Source organism: Rhinopithecus bieti, unplaced genomic scaffold, assembly GCF_001698545.2.
Source record: "Rhinopithecus bieti isolate Rb0 unplaced genomic scaffold, ASM169854v2 scaffold_3858, whole genome shotgun sequence".
NCBI lineage: Eukaryota > Metazoa > Chordata > Mammalia > Primates > Cercopithecidae > Rhinopithecus > Rhinopithecus bieti.
The window spans coordinates 1,307,585-1,330,205 of NW_016804227.1; the positions used below are offsets into that span (position 1 = coordinate 1,307,585).

A 22,621-nucleotide genomic window follows, 5' to 3' on the forward strand; every position below is an offset into this window, starting at 1 on the left:
TTATAAATGGGCACCAATGGAGATTGTGCTATTTAATTTGGGAAAAATTTTAAAATTTACATTTTCTCACAACTTTTAAGGTAGTTATTCAGTTTGTTCCTCTCTGTCTCTTCTCTCATGCCCTGAATTTTTCATATTTCGCTTACTTGTAAGAGTGTATATCAAACCGTGTGTCAGATGACATAACTTGAATTTTGGTCATGATGTCTGTGCTATAAGTCTAGGTCTATAATGAGGAATTGTGGGAACCCCACAGAATCCAAGTATACAGTGTTTTTGATTTCTTACAAGGGATGTGGGGTCTCTTATAAACTCTACAGATGAAGTCTCAAGTAAGACCAAAGAGTAAAATATTGTTAGGATCTAAGGTGGAAATTCAGCAAAGAATCACATAGTCTAAGTCTCAAGTTAATGGTAAGATAATTTGAGATACTTTTGTAATTATTAAACACAAAGTAATGAGAGATTTTTAAACAAACCAATACACCTGAATTTATATATTAGAATAGGTATGGTGGTTCAAAATAGCTACCTAATAAAAACCACACTCGTATTCTAAACATTCTGCCTTTGATCAAAATAATTTTGGGTCTCTTATTATGAAATTGCCTTTCTAAATAATACATAAATTTCTTCTCATAAGTATATATTAGCCTCATTATTTTATAGTTATTATTTTATATTCATAGCTTGCTTTAGATTAAAAATTATATTACCCAGACTGGTCTCTTGGACTTGCTTCCAAGTGACTTTTGATTGTACCACAAAATCAAATTCACTCTGAAAATACAAAGATTTTTCATCATAATTTCCTTTGTTAATAGCCAAATTCTACCTAATTTTAGGTGTTTTCATTAAAAAAAAAATACATTGCAAACTTTAAAGAAAATTCTTTGTTTGTTTTTAAAAGACAGTGTCTCACTCTGTTGTCCAGGCTGGAGTGCAGTGACACAAGCATAACTCAGTGCAACCTCCACCTCCTGGGCTTAAGTGAGCCTTCCATCTTGCCTCACGAGTAGCTGGGTCTTCAGGTGTATAGGTGTGTACCACCATGCCTGGCTATTTTTTTTTTTTTTAAGTTTTATAGAGACAGTATCTCACTATGTTGCCCAGGCTGCTCTTGGAGCTCCTGGCCTCAAGTTATCCTCCCACCTCCGTCTCCCAAAGTGCTGGGATTACAGGCATAAGCCACCTCACCCTTTCAGCCTAAAGACAATGCTTAATGAAGAGAAATATAAGTGCTTTGAGCAATGGAAGTATAATTAAAATTATATAATGAAAGATTTAAAAATGGCCATTTTGAATGGGACCACACTTAATTTGGTTACATAAATTATGATACACTATTAAAAATTCATCATGATTATTTTATATTTATATTTTATTTACATGTTGGCAATTTGTGAGGAAAGCTAAAATTATGGCTGAGCCATAAATACTTTTGCAGTTTGTCAAGGGTGTTTGTAAAAATATTGCCAAGGAAGACCAGTTGACTACTCAAACAAGGGTTTAGTCTAGGTCTGATCAATACATATGCATTATCTCAGGTTTGTCTATCAGACAAATCTTAGGCTATCCAAATCAAAATAAAACAGATGCATAAAACAAAGGCCAATATGTGTTGAACAATTATATTGTGATATACAACTGCCAAGGGTTCCTGATTACCATGAGTCCGTTTAGTCAGTCCATGAGCAAATGTCATCAATGAGGACAACCCAGGGTTTCCATATTCTCTCTTGGCTTTGTATCCTGTAGGAATTGGAGGGCTCTACTTCTGGGATAGGAGCCCTTCTGTCTTGAACAATGTTGCCTGCACACTAACAAATGTTGACTTTCTACACCAGTCCCTCAATAGTCTTTTCTATTTATCTTCCTTTTGCTGACCATGTTTTGTTATTACACAGTTGAGATTTTTTAACTGGGAATATGTGTTAATTTTGTATTAATTTTGATTAGCTTAACTCTCAGAGTTCTAAAAGTACCTCCTATACATGATATATGACTAAAATTATAATCACATATGTTTATATATAAAATATCTGTATATATGATTATATGATTGTTTCTTTTAGTTAATTTTGCAAGTTTTAAAAAATTCTCCTTTGTTTTGAAGTTTATTCCTATAGTTTTTTATATGCTAGTCTAATTATTAATCACTTGATTCAAGGAATATTCTTATATACTTATAAGGAATAGTGTAGTTTTAATATTTAATTCCTTGCTAAAGAGAGAAGTGGAATCCATTTTTCTTAGCTGCTTCATCAATATTTTATGTTTGATGTGACAGTCAAAATATCTCTCACAGCTAACTGTTACACTAGGGAAATCATGGTTTTCCAGTTTTCCATTTATGTTTTATAGGAGGGAGTGGAACTTATTGTAATAATATTCAATACATAAATGTTAACACTTGTCTGAAGGTCCTTGAGTGAATACCGCTATAAAATGCATTATTGTTGCTAATGTCATTTCACAAGAGCCTATAATTTCAGTGTGATAGAGCTACAATGTAAGTATAGTATTGCAAAACCATCAGGAAGGGTGTTAACTATTTAGCTTGCAGTTATGTGTTGGTTGTCAAACTTTAAGAACATCTCTGACTCAGCAGCAGTTTTGGCAATTTTGATCCTGATGCATCTGCGTAGGGCATCTTCCTGGCGAAAAACTTCTGAGATGCAATGAGGTCAAGAGGGGAAAACAGACTGTGATAAAGGTCTGGTTGTTTGGAGATCTTGGCAGAAAGATTAATTTACAAATATGTCAAGTGCATGATCATGGAGGAAAACGTTGCTATTTCTATTGGTTCTCTTTAGACCTCTAGAATCGATTTACCACATAGTTGTTTCAGTGTGGAATTAGCATTACAAAGTGGCTTTATTTTAGGGCTTTGTGTCAGCAAAGAGCTTAGGCTTCTTTTAGCAAGAAGCTTCTAAGAATTTAATTTACTATTAGATTGCTTGATGTAGAGAATTACATTCCTATGGAGCTCTGAAAAATATTTTTTCAGAGTTTTTCACAGCTGTATTCAAGTTGCAAGGCTTGTCAAGTTTGCTATTTTCTGTGCAGCTCTATTAACTTATTACTATCTTTTGACATAAATTATGATTTCAAATTGTAAAGCTCTGGATGTCAGGGCCTTTTCTAATTTGTTTAGTATAATATTCAGACCATTTCAGGACTTTTCCATGGAATGATTTAATAAAGATTTTTGTAATGGTTATGAGTTCATGGTGATCAACCCTAGAGACCTATGTATATTGTAGATCAATGATATTCAACAGTCCTGCAGTGCTGGCATCATTTTGATAAAAAGGGGTCAAAGCAAGTGGGACTGTGGGCAGATTTTTAGTACTTAGAACAATTATTCCATCAAAGTTTTCTTGTGTCCCTTCTGCCTTAGCCTTTGTGGGATAGCATGCTTGCTAATTTCTTGCTCATGGGGTAAGGAAATGAAGATTTTTGCTAGGTCTGTAGGATTATTAGGACTCTCAGGCCTGAATCTATGCCTGGATATAGCCAGAAAATTCTCCCATAGCTTGCTCCAAGGAGCTGAGATAAAGCAGTACTTCCTTTTTAGGTCATGATTCTGGGTAACTTGAAAGATGACCTCATTCGTATTCTGTATTCTGTGTGAGACATTAAGAAGGTAGAGGTGGACAAGAAGGAAATTGTTGCTGCCTTTATGGAACAGATTATCTGAAACCCAGGTTTCTTAAGGGCTTCATAGAAGCACTCAACTGGGGCACTTAACCCGAGTCTAAGGCTGGTTAAGGAAGGCTTGCTGGGGGAAGTGTCTTTTGCAATCACACCTAAAGGAGGTTATTCAATTAGAATTATCCAAAGAGGGTAGGGATGGGCTAGGAAAAATTTAAACAGATAGTGTGGAGGACTGACAGGATAAGTAAGCATGGCACCTTCAAAGTATCCTGAGAAGTTCCCTATGACTGGAACATAAAATGTGTGACAGAGATTTGTGGGAGATAGGTCTGAAAATTCTAGCAGGGGCCAGATCGTAAAGGGCTTTGTAGGCTTTGCTTGGGCTTTATCATACTGGAAGTGAAGAGCCATGGGTTTTAAACAGGAGAGGGACATAATCAGTTCACATACTGTTGCAGTTTTGTAAAAGAAAAGATGAGCTGAAAGAGTGGCCATGGTGGGGGCGGGGGTGGGGTGAAGAGAGAGAGAGAGATTTGAAAGACATTTAGGAGGTAAAATCAACTGGTTTGGTAATTAATTAGCAGTGGAAGGTGAAGGAAAGAGAAGAGTTAAGGATAACATCTGTATTTGTTGATTTGGATAATAGAGGGGATAGTGGTGCTGCTTACTGAATGAGAAAATTTAATCAGAGAAGGCATGGAGTAGGAGTGCAGACCTATGTGACTCTACTTCTCTCAAAACCAGAAAAGGAAATGATGTGTATGGCTCAGGGTCAGGTAATATGGTTATTTGAAAATGTATTAAAGTGATTTAGAGCTTAGTCTTAGGTAAGAGATATAAGATGTCTGAGGTGACAGTTTTATAAACATGTAGAGTGCCCACTTGTTTGGCCTTATTGTGGCATAGGTGTGACCTGAGAGTGTTAGGAAGAAGCAGCTGAGTTCTAGGGACAGTATTGGTTAAATTCTACTTAGAAATTATACTTAGAACTCTCCTATATAACCTGCTAACTGATGTCTGAACCTCCTGATAACTTCACTCCTTTAGGGAGTGCTTTTCAGATTATGGGACACAACATGTGAGAGATCATAGAAATTCAATGAGGTATGAAAATCTGCTTGGGACTTCAGATACTGTCTCCAGTGATTGAATAAAAATAGGAGCTCACCTGCTATTATGAGGTTTTTATGTGTGTTAAAAGAAGGTTTTCATTACTTTTGAAAAGGTTATGTATCCTTGTTTTATGTTAAAACTTTGAGCTTTGTTAAATACACAGAGTTCTCTTTCTTAGCATGGCCTACAGAGGTGCAGCTACCTCCTACCTGACTTCACATCTACTCCCAAATGCCTAGTGAAGGCTTAGGAATTTCAAAAAGGGACTCTAGAATTTCATTTGGGACCAGTCAGACAAATATGTGAAAATTAAACATAATAGGCAGAATCCCATGGGTACTGACAGCTGTGTTTAGAGGTGATTCAAGGGCCAGACCTTAGAGTCCAGCATTGGTTATGGGTATGACAAGAAAATGAAGCCTATGTTGGCTGGGATTAGCAACCACAGTTCTAGAGGAAGCAAGGTGGAGAAACTATATAGGGGGCTCCCTTTGTACATTTTATTTATTTTAAACATCTTTATCAACTCTAGAAATTAAAACAACAATACCAACACAAAAGCATCACTTTTTCAACCAAAGTCCATTGCATACTTTTTTGTGTAAAGGGCTAGACAGTAAATATTTTCAACTTTGTGGGCCACCTAAGTCTCTGCCATAGACAATATGCAAACAAATGGGCATGGCTGTGTTTCAATTAAACTTTATTATTATTAACATTTGAATTTCATATAACTTACATGTTGCAAAATGTTCTTTATTTAAATTCTATTGCAATATGCTTTGGAATGATACAGTTTTTTTGTTTTGTTTTGTTTTGTTTTGAGATGGAGTCTCGCTCGCTCGTTGCCTAGGCTGGAGTGCAGTGGTGCGATCTCGGCTCACTGCAAGCTCCGCCTCCGACGTTCACGCCATTCTCCTGCCTCAGCCTTCCAAGTAGCTGGGGCTACAGGCACCCGCCACCACGCCCGGCTAATTTTTTTGCATTTTTAGTAGAGATGGGGTTTCACCGTGTTAGCCAGGATGGTCTCTATCTCCTGACCTTGTGATCTACCCACCTCGGCCTCCCAAAGTGCTGGGATTACAGGCATGCGCCACTGCGCCTGGCCAATGATACAGTTTTTAGTCTTTCTTAGCTTAAAATCTAGAAAAAATTTTAACGCTTTTAAAACTTTTTTTTCAGTAACTAATTTTAAAAGTCAATGAAATATTTAGACATGTAAAATGGACTTTTCAGGAGAAGAAAATGGTAGCCTAATAGTTATTAGATTATTGTCCAGAATAATTTTTAACTTAATAAGCCTCTGTTGATCATTTCATTGCCTCTTTTTTTGGAATACGCATCTTTTAATGTGTCCTTCAAGGCAAAGGCTCTATCTTATCTATCTTGTGTCTTGCATTTTCCCAGGGCAATGTTTTCACATTTTTTTAAAAAAAATATAATCAATTTTCAAAGAAAATGTTCCGTGGGACCACAGTATATACAAATAGCAGTGACAATAAAAAATAGTAACTCTCCCATAAATACAAAGAAACAGTTAACTTAGTGCTCTAAAGTAAAGGCTACAGTGATTTTGTATAACATTTATATGCAATTTTCTTGATCCTACACGCTTGTGTTTTTCACAGTGTTATGTTTCTGAAATTGAGATACCTTTCATAATTGATGTCAAAAGAAACTTGTCAGCCACCAGACCCAGAAATATGTCATAATATGGGAACTTAGCAATACATAAAGGTATATACTCCTGTGACCTCAGCTGAATTATTTGCATTGGTTGCATCCCACAAGGTTGACTCCTATATTTAGTTTGTTGCTTGAAATGTCTTGGGATATATTACTTTGTGATCTAGTTTTGAAAAAAACAGGTAATATTTAGTCTGAAGTTTGTCTGACATACTAAGCAGTGTAATTAAAGTAGAAGTTGCCTAAGCTCAGCACTTTATTTTTATTTATTTATTTATTTATTTATTTTTTTTTTGAGACAGAGTCTCGCTGTGTCGCCCAGGCTGGAGTGCAGTGGCGCGATCTCGGCTCACTGCAAGCTCCGCCTCCCGGGTTCCCGCCATTCTCCCGCCTCAGCCTCCGAGTAGCTGGGACTACAGGCGCCCGCCACCGCGCCCGGCTAGTTTTTTGTATTTTAGTAGAGACGGGGTTTCACCGTGTTAGCCAGGAGGGTCTCGATTTCCTGACCTCGTGATCCACCCGCCTCGGCCTCCCAAAGTGCTGGGATTACAGGCTTGAGCCACCGCGCCCGGCCAGCTCAGCACTTTATTATGCCTTGAAATTATACTGCCTGTCCTACAGGTGAAGGTGTTATGAATGCAGCTTGTCACTGTAACCCTATTCATAGTTCTGAAAGGCTGAGAGTGACTCAGAAGAATATTTTTGCTCTGAATATGAAGAACGCTCAGACTAAAACTTTAATTATGATGCTGAAGAAGAAAGTGGTAGGTGATTGCGTGAATAAGTACATAATATTGTTAATTTCTAAAAACTGTGTGTAGTTAATGTAGTGCTTCTTTTTGGAAAGGCTGTTGTTAAATTGATGGTAAATTCTATAACCAGTATTACCTTAAAGCAAGTAAGCATGGTAAAGTATTATAAAACCATGATAATATCATATGTGGCTTATTATTGTTATCTGAGTGTTGTACAACTCTGTTATGCTGTGATGAGACCTCATGCAAACAGGTATGTCAAAGATATGATGGGCTGTTAACTGAGCTTGACCCACATATGGTGTAGTGACATGCTCACTATTGCAGTGCAGAGATAACCAATAACAGATCATAACAGGTTTAAATATGTGCAAAGAGATGTCAGCAGAAGCTTTCCTATATAGCGGATACTAAACAAGTAAGCCTGACAGCCCAGGATCGTGTTTGGATGAATCTAGTGTGCTCAAATTAACATATAGTCCTACATTTGAGAATGTGTGATTTTTTTTTTGTTCCTATCTATAAAATAATATTTTAAAATATATACATTTCAAATCAGAAGTTGGTGAATTCTCTGAAATATCTCTAGAGAACACTCGGTATTGGGGTTCACAGTATGAAAACCACTGACTAGTTCTTGCCGCATCTTGGTTGTTGCATCTGATCTTCTCTTGTGTCCCTCGTTTCACCCATTTGTATCCTTAGAAAATGATCTCATATTCTACTTCATCTTTATATCTTCACTGTCAACTCTCGGGTAGCAATATATGATGGAAGAAGCATGTACTTTGGAATCAGACAGACCTAGCTGGAATCCTAACTCTGTCACTTATTAACAACATGATCTTAGGCAATTTACTTAATCTCTCTGAACCTCAGCTATTCACATCAGTACAATGAGTTATCCTTATCTTAACATGGCACAGTATTATTATGATATCAAATATTCATTGAGTATTTACTCTGCATATTAGTCAAGGTTTTCCAGAGAAGTAGAACCAATGGCACACACACACGCATGCATGCACACACACACACACACACACTTCATTATAAGGAATCGACTTTCATAATTATGATGGCTAACAAGTCCAAAATCTGCAGTATGGTTCAGCTGGCAGGAAACCCAGGAGAGTCAATGTTCCAGTTTGAATCCGAAGGCAGTCTGTTGGGGAATTCAGTATTTTTCTGGGAAGCCAGTCTTTTTGTTCTATACAGACCTTCAACTGATTGGATGAAGTTCACCTTTATTAGGGAGGACAATCTGTTTTACCCAAAGTTTACTGATTTCAATGTTAATCTCATCCAAAAACACCCTCCCAGTTGACACATAAAATTAACCATCACTCTTTGTAAGCACTTTCTATGCATTAAGTGATAGCAAATAATGCCAGACATAGGGTGTCTTTAATAAATGGTAAGCACTGTTATCAGCAACAACAGGATTATTATAATTAGCACCTTTTCATCTTTCTGTCTGGGCTCTGAGGAAGTACCTCTCTTCTCTAAATTTATCTCTCCTCTCCTATGAAGCAGACCCAGTGCTTTCTCTGAATTATGGAGGTCAGCCTCCTACAAATGCCCCTTCCCTATTCCACATCTGTAGGCTTTCTTTGCCATTGACTTTTATCCCTAGCTTTTAAATTTACAGGCATATGTCAGTTAACAATGGGAATGTGTTCTGGGTAATATGTCCTTAGGCATTTTTTTAGAGTATACCTACACAAACCTAGATGTTGTATAGCCTACTACACACCTAGGCAATATGACAGAGCCTTTTGCTTCCAGGCTACAAACCTGTACAGCTTGTTACTGTACTGAATACTGCAGGCAGTTGTAACACAGTGGTATTTGCATATCTGAACATGTCTAAACACAAAAAAGATGCACTAAAAATACTATGTAATGATCTCGTGGGACCACTGTTGTATATGCAGTCTGTTGTAGACTGAAATGTCATGCAGTGCATGACTGTACCTTATATACTCAAAGTATCACCTTTGTTCGTTTGTCCCCTTGTGTGCATCGTCCTAATGTGGAATTTCTCTGTTGCTTAGGGCCAGCGTATTAGTTTGCTAGGGCTACCATAAAAAAATACCACAATTTGGTGGCTTAAATAACAAGAATTTATTATCTTACAGTTTTGGAGACTAGAAGTACAAGATCAAGGTGTTAGCAGGTTTGATTTCTTCTAAGGGCCATGAGGAAGAGGGTATTCCATGTCTTTCCCCTACCTTCTGGTGGTTTGCTAGAAATCCTTGGCATTCTTTGACTTGCAGAGGCATCACCCTGATCTCTGTTTTTATCTTCACATGACGTTCTCCCTGTGTGCTTGTCTCTGAGTCCAGACTTCTTTACTATTAATATAAGGACACCAGTCATATTGGATTAGGGTCCACTCTAGTGACCTCATTGGAATGTTATTACCTCTGTAAAGATCCTATATCTAAATAAGGTTACATCCTTAGGTACTGGGGGTTAGGACTCAAACATACCTTTTTTTTGGGGAAACACAGTTCAACCTGTAACAATCAATAACAGTCTGTAGGAGCAGAATGAGATATGGAAGTAATTTGAAACCATAAAATATATACATGTAGGGAGTTAATCTGTGAAACCTTTTGAAAGCCATATGTACCTCATGTATAGTGGTCCATAAATAGCATGGAGACATTGCAGAGGATGTTAAGGGATATGATACAGGAATAATCCAAGAGGGTCATAAGAAAAAGGACCTTTTGCTCTTGAGAGGACTGAAGAATGACTTTCTATTTATGAAATTTTGGTACATGTCCACTAAAAATAGGATGAAGGCCAATTATTAGGAAGAATATTTTGATAATGGAGAAGGTTGCATATAAAAACATTTTATTGAGGAGAATTAAATAATGGTGGCTGGAAGTTTTAGGATGATCATCTTTAGGACTCAGAAAAAGAGAAGAAACATTATTAAAGAATGGTCCCTGAACAAGTATAGACACCCTCACATTTTCATTGCATTTACTATAGAATTGAAAAATGTTCTGACCTTTTTTTTTGGCTTTAATATATTTGACTAGGAGTAAAGGCTAAGCAACACCTATTTGCAATCAGTGTCCTTGTGTGGGCTCTAAACAGATCATGTTTGTGTAATTAATTAATTGACATTAATTTGTTCAATTTCTGCTCTTTCCCAGGCACTGAACAACATGATGGAGATAAAAGATAAATATTACACTTACCTTGTCCTCAAGAAGTTAGTCTTCTGAGGGAAAGATATTAGCAAACAAATTGTAATGTCAATTATGTGCCATGTTCCATGCTGGGCACAGGGGATACAATAGTTTTAAAAAAACACAAGATCTAGAAGGTGTTTCTTCTTGTGGACCTTACAGTCTAGGGTGTTTGGAAGTATGGGGGATTGGCAGACAAGTAAATACACATTTTGTGGTAAAGACTCAGGTGGAAGAAGTACAGGATAGAATAGAGCACACCACAGGGAATTAATCTAGACTTCAGAGAGGCTCACACATACATAATTTATGTGTGACTATTTCAATGCATTTGAGGTTTCTTGGAAATAGAGGTTAGGTTTTATTTTAAGGAAGTTATCATTTGTTTTTTTTTTTAGTGTGATGTGGCTGAGCCAAAGATGCCATGCCCAGTGATGGTAATAGGAGAATCTTTTTAAAAATTAAGAGCCACCTAATAAATCAATAGTTCCATTCAGTGGGAGCTCCTGCAGACTTAAAAAGAAGAGAATCTGGCACAACGTTTCCTTTAAAGTTCATTTTCCTAGAGTGTGAATGGAGGCAAGAGATTATAACATTTTGAGATAAAAAAAAATTCTGAAATGCCTATAAAAATTATTATCTCCAAATTATCATGATTTGTGCTTTTAATGACCTGATTGCAAAGATGAACATTTTGAATTATTAAATTGCTTATTAGGATTGGTTAATGAATCAATTATCTTTTACTGTATGTTTTGCTATTGGAAAAAAATATCAACTTAAGTGTTTTGCAGACCTTTACTTAGGTATATGTTGCTTTTATGAAAAAAAAGACGTAAATATTAAGTAAAAGGGATTTAAAGCAAGGTTTTTGCAGTAGAGTCTTATTAATTCCTTGGTAAACTTTGAACCAATTGTCTACATTCTCTGCCTGTGTCTTGCTCCTTGCTTCTGTAATTCACTGTGGGAATGGGGGATTGTTAATCCGGGGGTGCTGTCCAATCCTGCCTCTCTCAAGTTTTACTGTTAATCTCCCTCCCAGGGATAATAAAGCTTCAAGAAAATGAAAGTAGTGTTAGTATTGGTCCTCAAACTCAAGAACAGGATGAAACTTAAATCTTGAGTCATACAATTGTGTCTAGATACATTCCCTTGCTCCCCAAAAGGAGAAGTAAAGAAGATGCTAACTTTAATTTGCAGTACTTAGCAGTTTGTTTTCTTGAGGGTTAAGTAATAACAGTGGAAGAAAAAAAGGGTTAAAATGGCACCAAGAACCCAATTCCATGTTTAGTTTGAAAGTGGGAAATCAGCTACCACTGGGAAGTCTGAATCCAATGCCATGATGGTCTTTGAATCCTTCTGGGGAATAATCATGCATAGCCATAACATAACTGTATAACGGAGCAGAGAATATAAACAAATGAAGGTGAAGGAAAGATTAAGACAGATGAGAAAAATTCCAGAATTGACTGATCATTTTTGTCTGTTTAGATGATTTCAGGCGGAATCCTGGAGACCAGCTTTATCACAATTGAATTTTAAAAATCATCAGCTTTGCCATTGTGATGCAGCATCAGTTTCAGTATTATCCTTGGAGTATTAATTCTTAATCATCTTCGTCTAAGAACATTTTTGAGGTCACTTCTGGTCTCTCTTTCACCAGTGAAGAAACAAATAAAAGTCCCCAAACTCTATCAGGTGGAATTACACAGTATTTTTTTTATTATTATTTTGGGAAAAGTCGATTCTAGGCAGTAACTTGCAAGCAAGTGTTAGAAAGGATTTAATAAATAGTAATTTTTCTGTACACATAGTGAGGTCATTAAATCATTTGGTTGTTGAAAGTCGTAAGGAAGTCTAGCATGCGCTTTGCCTGTAGTGGTTCATGCCAGGCAGATTCCTGACTCTACAGCCCGGAGCTTATCAGAGGATTTATGTCCCCAGAGAGAAATGTCACCTCCACCTTTCAATAAACACTTTAGCTGAGAAAAATCAAGTACTTTAATTCCAAATCTTGAGTTAATTCCAGAATGACAACCATGGCTCAGAAAAATATGGGTATTTCTCTGTCAAAGGGCAGAGAAACCTAGTAGAGAGTGTTTACTTTGGGTCCTAGTGATGGTATCTGAACAAGCTAGGTGAACAAAGAGCCTCAATAAGGGATTTTGAGGTCTAGTAAAAGAGGAAATACCAAATAAATGGAATAATTATAAAACAAATACCAGCAAAGTTAAATCAATATATCATGTGGTAGATATCCTTATATCACTCATGTCATGTCTATTTTGTTTCTATATTAGGTAGAAGAGAGGTGGAACTTGTTTTCCTTTTTCCCTCTCAGCTACAAATGGACATGCTTAAAACTGTTTCTCTGCTTCTGTTCTCTCAAATGTGATTGTCTAACAGTAACAGTGATGACGTTTTGACAGTTGCACAAGTTTCTTTCTTTAAACTTTTAAAAATGCCAGCCAGTAACCCAGTGGCATTTCTACCATAAAATCTTAAGGCCAATTCATTTCCCCTCTTCCTTATTTTCTTGGTTTCAAGTATATTTTTATTGCCAATGGAAATAAAAATCCTAAATTAGAGAGCAATGGTATCCCTTGTCCTGTGAATAAAGAGCTCCTAAATGTGAACTTATACAGGATGCAGCAATTTATAGGGTAGTTAATCATTCTTCTTTCTAGCCAGTTGTTCCGCTACAGTTTTATGGCTCTTGTTAGTGGCTTCATTCCCAGATAGAATAAAAATCAAACCAAAATCATGGAAAGGCACTCTGAGGATGCTTCTCTAAAGTAGATGGGCATCATCTATAAATCACAATGCTTTGTTTCCCCTGTTATCTTTCAAGATGGGTGGGATTTTTTTTTTTTTTTTTTTTTTTTTGTAGCATTGCTTATTATTGCCTCTCAAGTGCTTAAGTCTTTGAAATCCAAGTCATGTGAGTGAATTAGATACAGCTGTTGGAAGTGGCCTTTCAACACCAATGGTACACATTCCTTGGTTTCTTTACAATACTATTGCTCTTACAACTTTTTATCTGAAGTCATAAATTCATAGTTGTCCCAAAAGTTAAGTTCCTTGCTTCTAGAGGACAGAAAATAGACAATTTACACAACTCATGGGGCATGTCACCAGTCCTTAGATCTTCTCATGAACTATGCATGAAATCTTAACTCACTTGCTGTAGCCACCAGCCATTAACATATTTGAAAGACCTTAGTGTATCAAAGTCACTATAATGAAAATTTTGATTTCACCCGTTCTAGGAGTGAAAATCAAATGTTTAGAAAACTTTCTAAAATTAACACTGACAGTTGATTTCTGTATGCTGTTGTTCTTAATAATTTTATTGAGATATAATTCATATTCAAAACAACTTACCCATTTAAAGCATACAATGCAATGATTTTTTTTTAGTATATTCAAAGAGTTGTCCATCGCCATAACCAATTTTAGAACACGTTCATCACTGCAGAAAGAAACTCCATTCCTATTAGCAGTCATTCCTTATTCCAAATCCCCCTGCTCGCCCTAGACAACTACAAATGTACTTTCCATCTCTATAGATTTGCCTATTCTGGAAATTTTATGTAAATAGAACAAAGTGTTCTTTTGTGACTGGCTTGTTTCACTTAGCATATTTTTTTTTTTAAAGATTCATCCCTGTTGTAGCATGTATCAGTGCATCATTCTTTTCTATTTTTTTAGAGACAGGGCTTTGCTCTGTTGCCCAGGTTGGAATGTGCAGTGGCGTGATCATGGGTCACTGTAGCCTTGAAGTCATGGGCTAAAGCGATCCTCCGACCTCAGTCTCACGAGTAACTGAGACTACAGGCATGCACCACCATGACTGGCTAATTTATAATTTTTTGTAGAGACAGGGTCTTTTTGTTTGTTTGTTTGTTTGTTTGTTTTGAGACGGAGTCTCGCTCTGTCGCCCAGGCTGGAGTGCAGTGGCCGGATCTCAGCTCACTGCAAGCTCCGCCTCCTGGGTTCACGCCATTCTCCTGACTCAGCCTCCCACGTAGCTGGGACTACAGGCGCCCGCCACATCGCCCGGCTAGTTTTTTGTATTTTTTAGTAGAGACGGGGTTTCACCGTGTTAGCCAGGATGGACTCGATCTCCTGACCTCGTGATCCGCCCGTCTCGGCCTCCCCAAGTGCTGGGATTACAGGCTTGAGCCACCGCGCCCGGCCGACAGGGTCTTGCTATGTTGTCCAGGCTGGTCTCAAACTCCAGGGCTCAAGTGGTCCTCCTGCCACAGCATCCTAAAGTGCTGGGATTACAGGTGTAAGCCACAGCACCTGGCTTGCATCGTTCTTTTTATTGTTGAATAATATTCCATTTGTAAGAATATGTATTTTATTTATCCTTTCCCCAGTTGATAGATATTTCGAGTGTTCCTAATTCTTGTCTATTATAAATAATGCTGCTATGAACATTTGTGTACAAGTTTTTGTGCAGACATAAAAAAGATATTTTCCTTTCTTTTGGGCATATACCTATGAGTGTAATTGGTGGGCCATATAGTAACTTTATGTTTAATCTTTTGAGGATTTTTCAAACTGTTTTCCAAAGTGGCTGCATCATTTTAAATTCCTTCCATCATTGTGTGAGGGTTTCAATTTCTCCACATATTTGCAACACTTACTATTATCTACATTTAAAAATTACAGCCATCCTACTCAGTATGAAGTGGTATTTCACTGTGTTTTATTTTTTTTTCCTTGCCAATGTTTGTGGATTTTCTTTCCATTTTCTTGATGATGTCCTTCAAAGCACAAAAGTATTTAATTTTGATAATTTCCAATTTATCTGTTTTTTGTTATTGCTGCTTGTGCTTCTGGTGTTGTATCTAAGTGTATGGTACTTTAAAAAGTAGTTGTAATATGGCAAATTGGATACATGTGTAGGCTTTGGTGTCACAATCCTAATTTTAAATTCTAACTCTGCCCTTGATAGATTAATTAAACTTACTTAGCCTCAGTTTTTCAACTGTAAGATGGAGATATTACCAAGACATACCTCTTGAATTGTTGTGGGGATCAGGTGAAATAATGTATGTGAAATATTTGGAATTATGCAGGTCTGTGGTAATGACTACTAATATTAGCTATCATTATTGTTATAATCCAAATAATATATTCTGGTGCTTTGAAAATTAAACCAAAGCCAAGCAGTTGATATGAAGAAGCATGTAATAATGTACAGACACAGTGCTTTATAGACAACATTGAATTTGGCTCTCATGAACTTCAGGAATAGTGGTCATGGTAGTTATTACCTCCAGCAGGAACTGTAGCTGAGAGATCTTCAGAGCTTTTTCCAAGGCTGTATCTCTGGGAAATAATAGAGACAAGGTTCAGGCTAGGGCTGTATTTTCTTCTTAAAATCTTTAGTTCAAGTTTTTCGGTAACAGATTTGTAGTAGGCATCAGGTGACAGGGGATTCGTATTTTTCAAGGTGAAATATTACCTTGTTGAGAAAGAAACCATGTGTGAGACAACCATATTGAGAAAGAAAAAGTGATTTTATAGAAAATTAATATAGATAGTGAGCATTATATGAAAATCATGGAGTTAGAACATATTTGGCCAGAAAATTTACATTAGTAGTTACCCATGGCAATTAATGCTTTATAATTACATGTACCTTTTCTTTAATAAAAAAGAATTCTTTCCTTCCAAAGTTATGCATGCTATTGTTAAACATTAGAGAATATAGAGAAACAAAAAAGAAAATATCTTTTTTGATATTTTCTTAATATTCTTCTGTTCCTAATAATGTTTATATTTTAGAAGCATCTCATGAAATGGGTAGATCAATTTTCTATTTAATGTTTGAATTCATTAGACATGAAGCTAGCAAATTAATTTCCATTAAGGTGCCTATATGGTTGTAAATCCTGGATCTCCAGAAGATTTTTCAGTATTGGTTTGTAGTCTTTTGTTTAGCAGCAAATAATTAGTTCTCCAGAGCTTCTGAAATTAATTGACCACTGTAATGCTGTTTACCTACGTAGAGAAAGAAAAAGAACTTCTACAAGTCCTTTGGTAAAATTAAGCCTTGTGAACAATTAACTCAAACACACACATGGCTTATCTTTAGCGAGCATATACTCCCTAAAGTTGATTAAGCTGACCAAGTGGTTATTGCTTATAAATTCACCATTTTATGGAGAAGAAGCAAACACTGCTAAATACTTTGTGGAATCAGAGGAGGGGAAATTAGTAACTTGACCCTAATATTGCGATTTTAAATTGAATTCTTGAAGCCTACAACTTTTACACAGGACTTTCGAGAGCTGGATACTATCTGTCAAGTCGTATTTTTATTATGATTCTTTGAGAAAAATATATCTGGCTAAATAACCCTGAATCTAAATTGGATAAAATAAATGTGATATTCAAAATGTTATTTATTATTTTAGAAAAATATCCTTATAGACACTAGATGAGTTTTAGTCTCAAATCAATCCCTCCCATCATAGTCATTTATCAAAATAACTAAAGCAAAGTGGTAGAGCTGTGCTCTAGAACTTTGGGATTTATGGTCCCAGTCTTTTCCAATGAGTCCCCTCTTTCCTCTGCCTGCCTTGAACGTTTTTTTTTTGGTTAGGATTATCCAGATTGTGTGACCTATTTCAAACTCATGGCAAATACATTGGATGATGAGAAAATTTCTAATGTATTTGAATTTGTCTATACAAATTAATTTAATCTCTATTTAGTTCCTCAAGTGTTAACTATTTCATGCAAAAAGGAAAAAGTCTATTCGTCTTTAAGTGTATTAATATGTCAGTATTTGGGAGAAGTGTCATGCAACTAGTGGTTTGAATTTGCTGTTTTATTTTATTTGCCTAGTCAAATAAAAAGTAATGTTAAATACATGGAAGCGTGGTTGTTTTCTACACTAAAAATCATTTTAACTTGAAAAGATCCGATATCCATGACCTTCATCTGAAGTTTTGGCAGATGAAAATGTCAGATGCCTCTGTTGGATTAATAAAAGGCAAATGTCAAATTGAAAAATGAGTATAAGCTTTAATTATATGACTTTAGGAGGGTATGTTATGACAATCAAAGCTTTAATAGTGATTATAATTGGCAAGTTCTTTTTGTTTATAAGGAATTACAAGTCACTGTATACAAAAATTAGAAGTTTTGTCCTAAGAAATGAAATTTACTAAATATAGTTCTCTCTCTCTCTCTCTCTCTCTCTCTCTCTCTCTCTCTGTATGTGTATAAAAAGTCAAATGATAGGGCTTTTCTTGAATAAAATCTGAAATCTCTTATAGTTAAGTGAACAGAACAGTGTATCTAGGATGCTAGACTTTTTTTTCAAAGTTAGTTTAAAACTTATAAATAGTAAAATCTGTATACCTTAGGGAATCTCTGTCTGCTACCCCATAATGAATGATTAATTAATTTCTGTTAGAAATAGCCAGGACTAGGCTGGGTGTAGTGGCTCATGCCTGTGATTCCAGGACTTTGGGAGACCAAGGCAGGAGGATCTCTCAAGCCCAGGAATTTGCAACCAGCTTGGGCAGGCTGATGAGATCCTATCTCTACAAAAACAAACAAACAAACAAATGACAATAAGAAAGAAAGAAGTAGCCAGAGCTTTGAACAAAATTTCTAAGTAGACTAATGTACAAGTCCGTTGTCAATATGTAGTGGCTGGTTATGAATGGAGGAGAAGGATAAGATGAACTAGAGGTGAGAGGAGAAGACAGCAGGAGCAAGTGAAAGGCAGAGCCAAGTTTATTGCTGTTTGGTTATTCCAGGTGTGTCTGCTTTGTCTCATGGAACACCTGGATGATCATTGATTTCTAGTGGAAGAAATGCTGAAGTAAAAATCCTGACTGTGCATTTAAAAATTCTAGGTTTAATATACTCAGGGTTTTTCAAAAGGAAGGGTGGCTGGAGTTTTGCACTAACTAATATTTCATAAAGTGTGTAAGTATATATGTCTGGGTTTGTTTTTTTTTTTTTTTTTTTTTTTTTTTTTTTTTTTTTTTTTTGTATTTCTAAGACTGGCCTGAGGTAGGCATGGAGAATTCCTTGATGGGACATAATTTTCGTTCAATTTTATTGATTTAACCTCATAAAATAAAATATATCCTTAAGATGACTCTGGCCATTGTTGGGCAGCGTAAGCTTAATGGATTTTAATTATCATAATTTACCTTAAACCCAATTTCTATTTCAGGATATAAATAGAAGTTTATTCTAGTGAATCTTCCAGGAACTACTAAATAATACTAATAATTATGGATGGTGAACTTAAGTCTTTATATTACTGAATTTGTTTGATTTGATCATGCTAGGCTATGGCATTCTTGCTAATCAAAACTATGTGTCATGGTGTAACATAACTTATTAAAATGGGCACAGATAACACAGGAAGCTTTTTATAAAAGCAACCCACAAATTGTGTTATTTGAAATGGACTGGCCATTTATGGGAATGGTCAATGGGTTGTAGATATGGATCAAAAGAGTTACGTTTATATTTTGTAAAATACCTTGAGGAGATTTATTTTTAAATTTCTTGAAAATGCCTTTTTTGTATGGTATTGACAGTGAAATTTTGCTGATTTGTAAATATAGTGTCATATTTTAATAATTTCAAACATATTGGAAATGCAGAATTTATTAATAGTGGGAGCACATTTTCCTTTTTACTAAATGTTCTACAAGTTCTTTTCTTTCCATCCACACACAGTGCCATTACCCTCATTCTAAGCCTCTCAAACATCTGAAAGTAAGTGAGCTGCTGCACTTAGCTCTTTCCAGCTGAGCTGATTGTTAGATTTTCAGAAAATTTGTGAGCTAATTGTTAAACATGGCCATTATTAAAAATTAAATTATTTCAACTTATAATTAAATAAATTATATTAAAACAAAAGTATTAAAAACTCAAACGTTGGCTGGCTAGGTGCAGTGGCTCACGCCTGTAATCCCAGCACTTTGGGAGACCAAGGCGGGCGAATCGCCTGAGGTCAGGGGTTCGAGACCAGCCTAACAAATATGGAGAAACCCTGTCTCTACTAAAAATGTAAAAAAATAGCCGAGTGTGGTGGTGCATGCCTGTAATCCCAGCTACCTGGGAGACTGAGGCAGCAGAATTCCTTGAACCCAGGAGGTGGAGGTTGTGGTGAGCCGAGATTGTGCCATTGCACTCCAGCTTGGGCAATAAGAGTGAAACTCTGTCTCAAAAAAAGAAAATAAAAACCTCAAAAGTTATCACTTCCTAATTATTTTACATTTTACTATTATCTATGCTATTAAGGTTATTTGCCTTCATTGTATTTGAAAGGTGGACTGTATTCTATTGTACTTTCATTGTACTATATTCTAATATGCAACTGTGTATCCTTTCCCAACTCTGTGTTCAACGACTTTATATTTGGTTGCTTGAAAATGGTGATGATGAGCGTATTTACATCATAGAAATTGGCAAATGCCGTAAGTCAGTTTTTGTTTTTGTTTTCCGGAGAGGGGATTGTTAAATATTTGCCTGCATGCAGCACCGCTACATGCAGTCTACTATTTTTTGTTCTTCCTGCTTTCAGGCTCCTCTCCCAGCTGTCTGTCTAGCACAACCCAGCATACTAAATTTTCTTAAATAAGGAAAGCTGAACATGGTAAAATAATGAATGAAATCAGAAGAATGTGGAAAAATCTAGTCTTTGCCATTTAGTCCAGTTTAGCATCTCTATGTTTCCATTTCTTTATCTGTAAAATTGGGCAATGATCCCTTTTTGTTCTACCCATTTAAGAAGATTTTCAAATGAAAACCACAACCTGCTGAGGTTTATGAAGGCACTTTGGAAAGCGCTAAATACACAGTTTTTTATTGGTAGTAAACACTTACTTCATCTTTTCACTTCTTGACTTTAGTTTACAAGGACTCATAATCTAAATTATATCGTAAATTGCTGTCCCAGATTTTTTTACAGCCTAACTGCCACCTATATGTTCGACTTTCCTTCTGTTCTTTATGTTAGATACTGGGATGGTATGCACCAAGTGAGTGTGCCATCACTTTCTCAGACGATGCCCACTAAAGACCCTGCGTGATCATGGCACTCATTTTCCTGCTGTATTCAGACTGGCCTCAAGTATTTTCATTATTGCTCTCCAGGAAAAATTACAAATGAATCAAACTGGGCAATGAAGACTAAACCTAATTATCGCTCTTTGTTAAAGACAGCTCTTGTTAAAATGCAGATATTGCAAATTAATGGAAAAGATATGCCATAGTAAACCATAATCACTCATTAATAGCTTAGTAAGGAATAATTGATCAAGTTACTTAACCTTAGAGCCCTAATTCAGTTAAGTTTTAATGAAGGACAAGTTGTAGAGATATCAGGAACCCAGGGCAGGCACCTACTGAAGAAGTTCCAGACCAAGGAAGTATAAAGCAGGACCTGGACCTTTTGGGTGGGAGCAATGAGGTTGGACATGAGGGCCACCTGCAAGGTTTTGCCCCAGAACAGTGTCGAAATGTTTGCATTTGGCATAGCCCTTTCTCTTTTTGTTCTGAATGGCTTTGCTAGAATATTTTTTCTCTTATGAATTTATCTTGCTTCTCAGATATTGCTAAAGCACTCCCTTTTGATTTTTGGTGCTTTTGGTACATTACCAAATAAGGTCTGAATGACACCAAATTTTAGAATTCTCCATAGAAAAGAAAGTGAGGGAAAAAGCATAGGTTTGGGACTCACTAAATCCCAGTTCAATTCCTTTCTTTAATAAATACACAAAATTTTACCTGAGAAAGCTCTCATGCTCTCAAATTTTAATTAGAAATTTCTCTTTGTACATGATTGATTTCACAATCCCTCTTCTGCCTCCTCTTCCACTTTCTTCTTTCTAGATTTTCCTATCTTTATGAAGATTATTCTGCCTTATCCTTAATAGTTAGAAACAATACTTTTGAAAAATCACTAGAGTATCCTGCATAGTGATTTCCAATGCCAACTTTACTCATTTCCATTATAAATTATTATTTATTGATGCCTAGAGGGCAGATGAGTGTAGCTGCTATGGAGTGACGAGACAAAAACATAAGAAAGTTATGATCCTACCCTCAAGTAATGATTCAGACATGACAAGTCAACAAATTGATAGAAACTAGTCACTAACTCTCTGGCTATAGTCAGTTCCTTCAATGAATAGCTCATTAGTGAGTATGCTGTGTTACAGTAACAAAATTATATAAGGCTTTTGATTAAGTGTTGATTAAGTGCTTGTCTTATTCAGAGTTCATTTTATATTTGAAACAGAAGAGGCTGGACTTCAGCAATTTGCTATAAACTGCTAGTATATGATTATTTGGGGGCAGTTTTTTTTTAAAGAATAATTTAAATATGGAATGTTTAGCAGTTTGTTTTTTTTCCCTGAGAAAAGCCATACCATTATTCCCAATCCCTTTGACAAAGTGTCAGTCATGTTCAGAGATATTGATGTTTTATACAGGTGTACCCTGTAAGAAATGAAGCCTAGTATTTACAGAAATTGACTTATTTTATTCTCATATTTACGTGTACATAATTTTTCACATGCCAGAAAATTTGAATAGTATCAGATTCTAAATCTGTATTGGAGACCAAATCAAGTGAATATCTGTTCCTCCTCTCTTTATTTTAGCTGGACCAGACCAATTTTGAGGAAAGGATACAGACAGCGCCTGGAATCGTCAGATATATACCAAATCCCTTCTGCCGATTCTGCTGACAATCTATCTGAAAAATTGGAAAGGTATATTCATGTACATTGTTTAGTTGAAGAGAAAAATTCATATTATTAATTATTTAGAGAACAGAAAGCAAGCATATTGAAACATATTGTAGGTTTAATTCTTATATTTAAAAATAGGAGCCATTACTGACTAATGCCTGCAATCCCAACTACTTGGGAGGCCAAGATGAGAGGATTGCTTGAGACCAGGAGTTTGAGACCAGCCTGGGCAACACAGCAAGATCTTATCTCTACACAAAATAAAAAAGTTAGCTGGGAATGGTAGTGCATGCTTGTATTCCCAGCTACTCAGGAGGTTGAAGCAGGAGGATTACTTGAGCTCAGAAGTTCGAGGTTGCAGTGAGCTATGATTGTGCCACTCCAGCCTGGGTGACAGAGCAAAACCCTCTCTCTCTCTAAAAAAAAAAAAAAAAAAAAAAAA

The 22,621-nt window shown here is 36.1% G+C and overlaps 1 protein-coding gene across 4 annotated transcripts in view; it reads left to right on the forward strand.

Annotated features, from left to right (window-relative positions):
* The window catches only part of CFTR (CF transmembrane conductance regulator), a 184,557-nt gene that overhangs the window by 3,222 nt on the left and 158,714 nt on the right, over window positions 1–22,621 (forward strand). For 3 of the 4 annotated variants that reach the window (XM_017867350.1, XM_017867353.1, XM_017867352.1), the window contains one exon: window positions 22,090–22,200. The exons of the other annotated variant lie outside the window; for it this stretch is intronic. In XM_017867350.1, coding sequence (XP_017722839.1) covers window positions 22,090–22,200 — 111 coding nt within the window. The remainder of the gene's footprint in view (window positions 1–22,089; window positions 22,201–22,621) is intronic. 4 annotated transcript variants of the gene reach the window in all.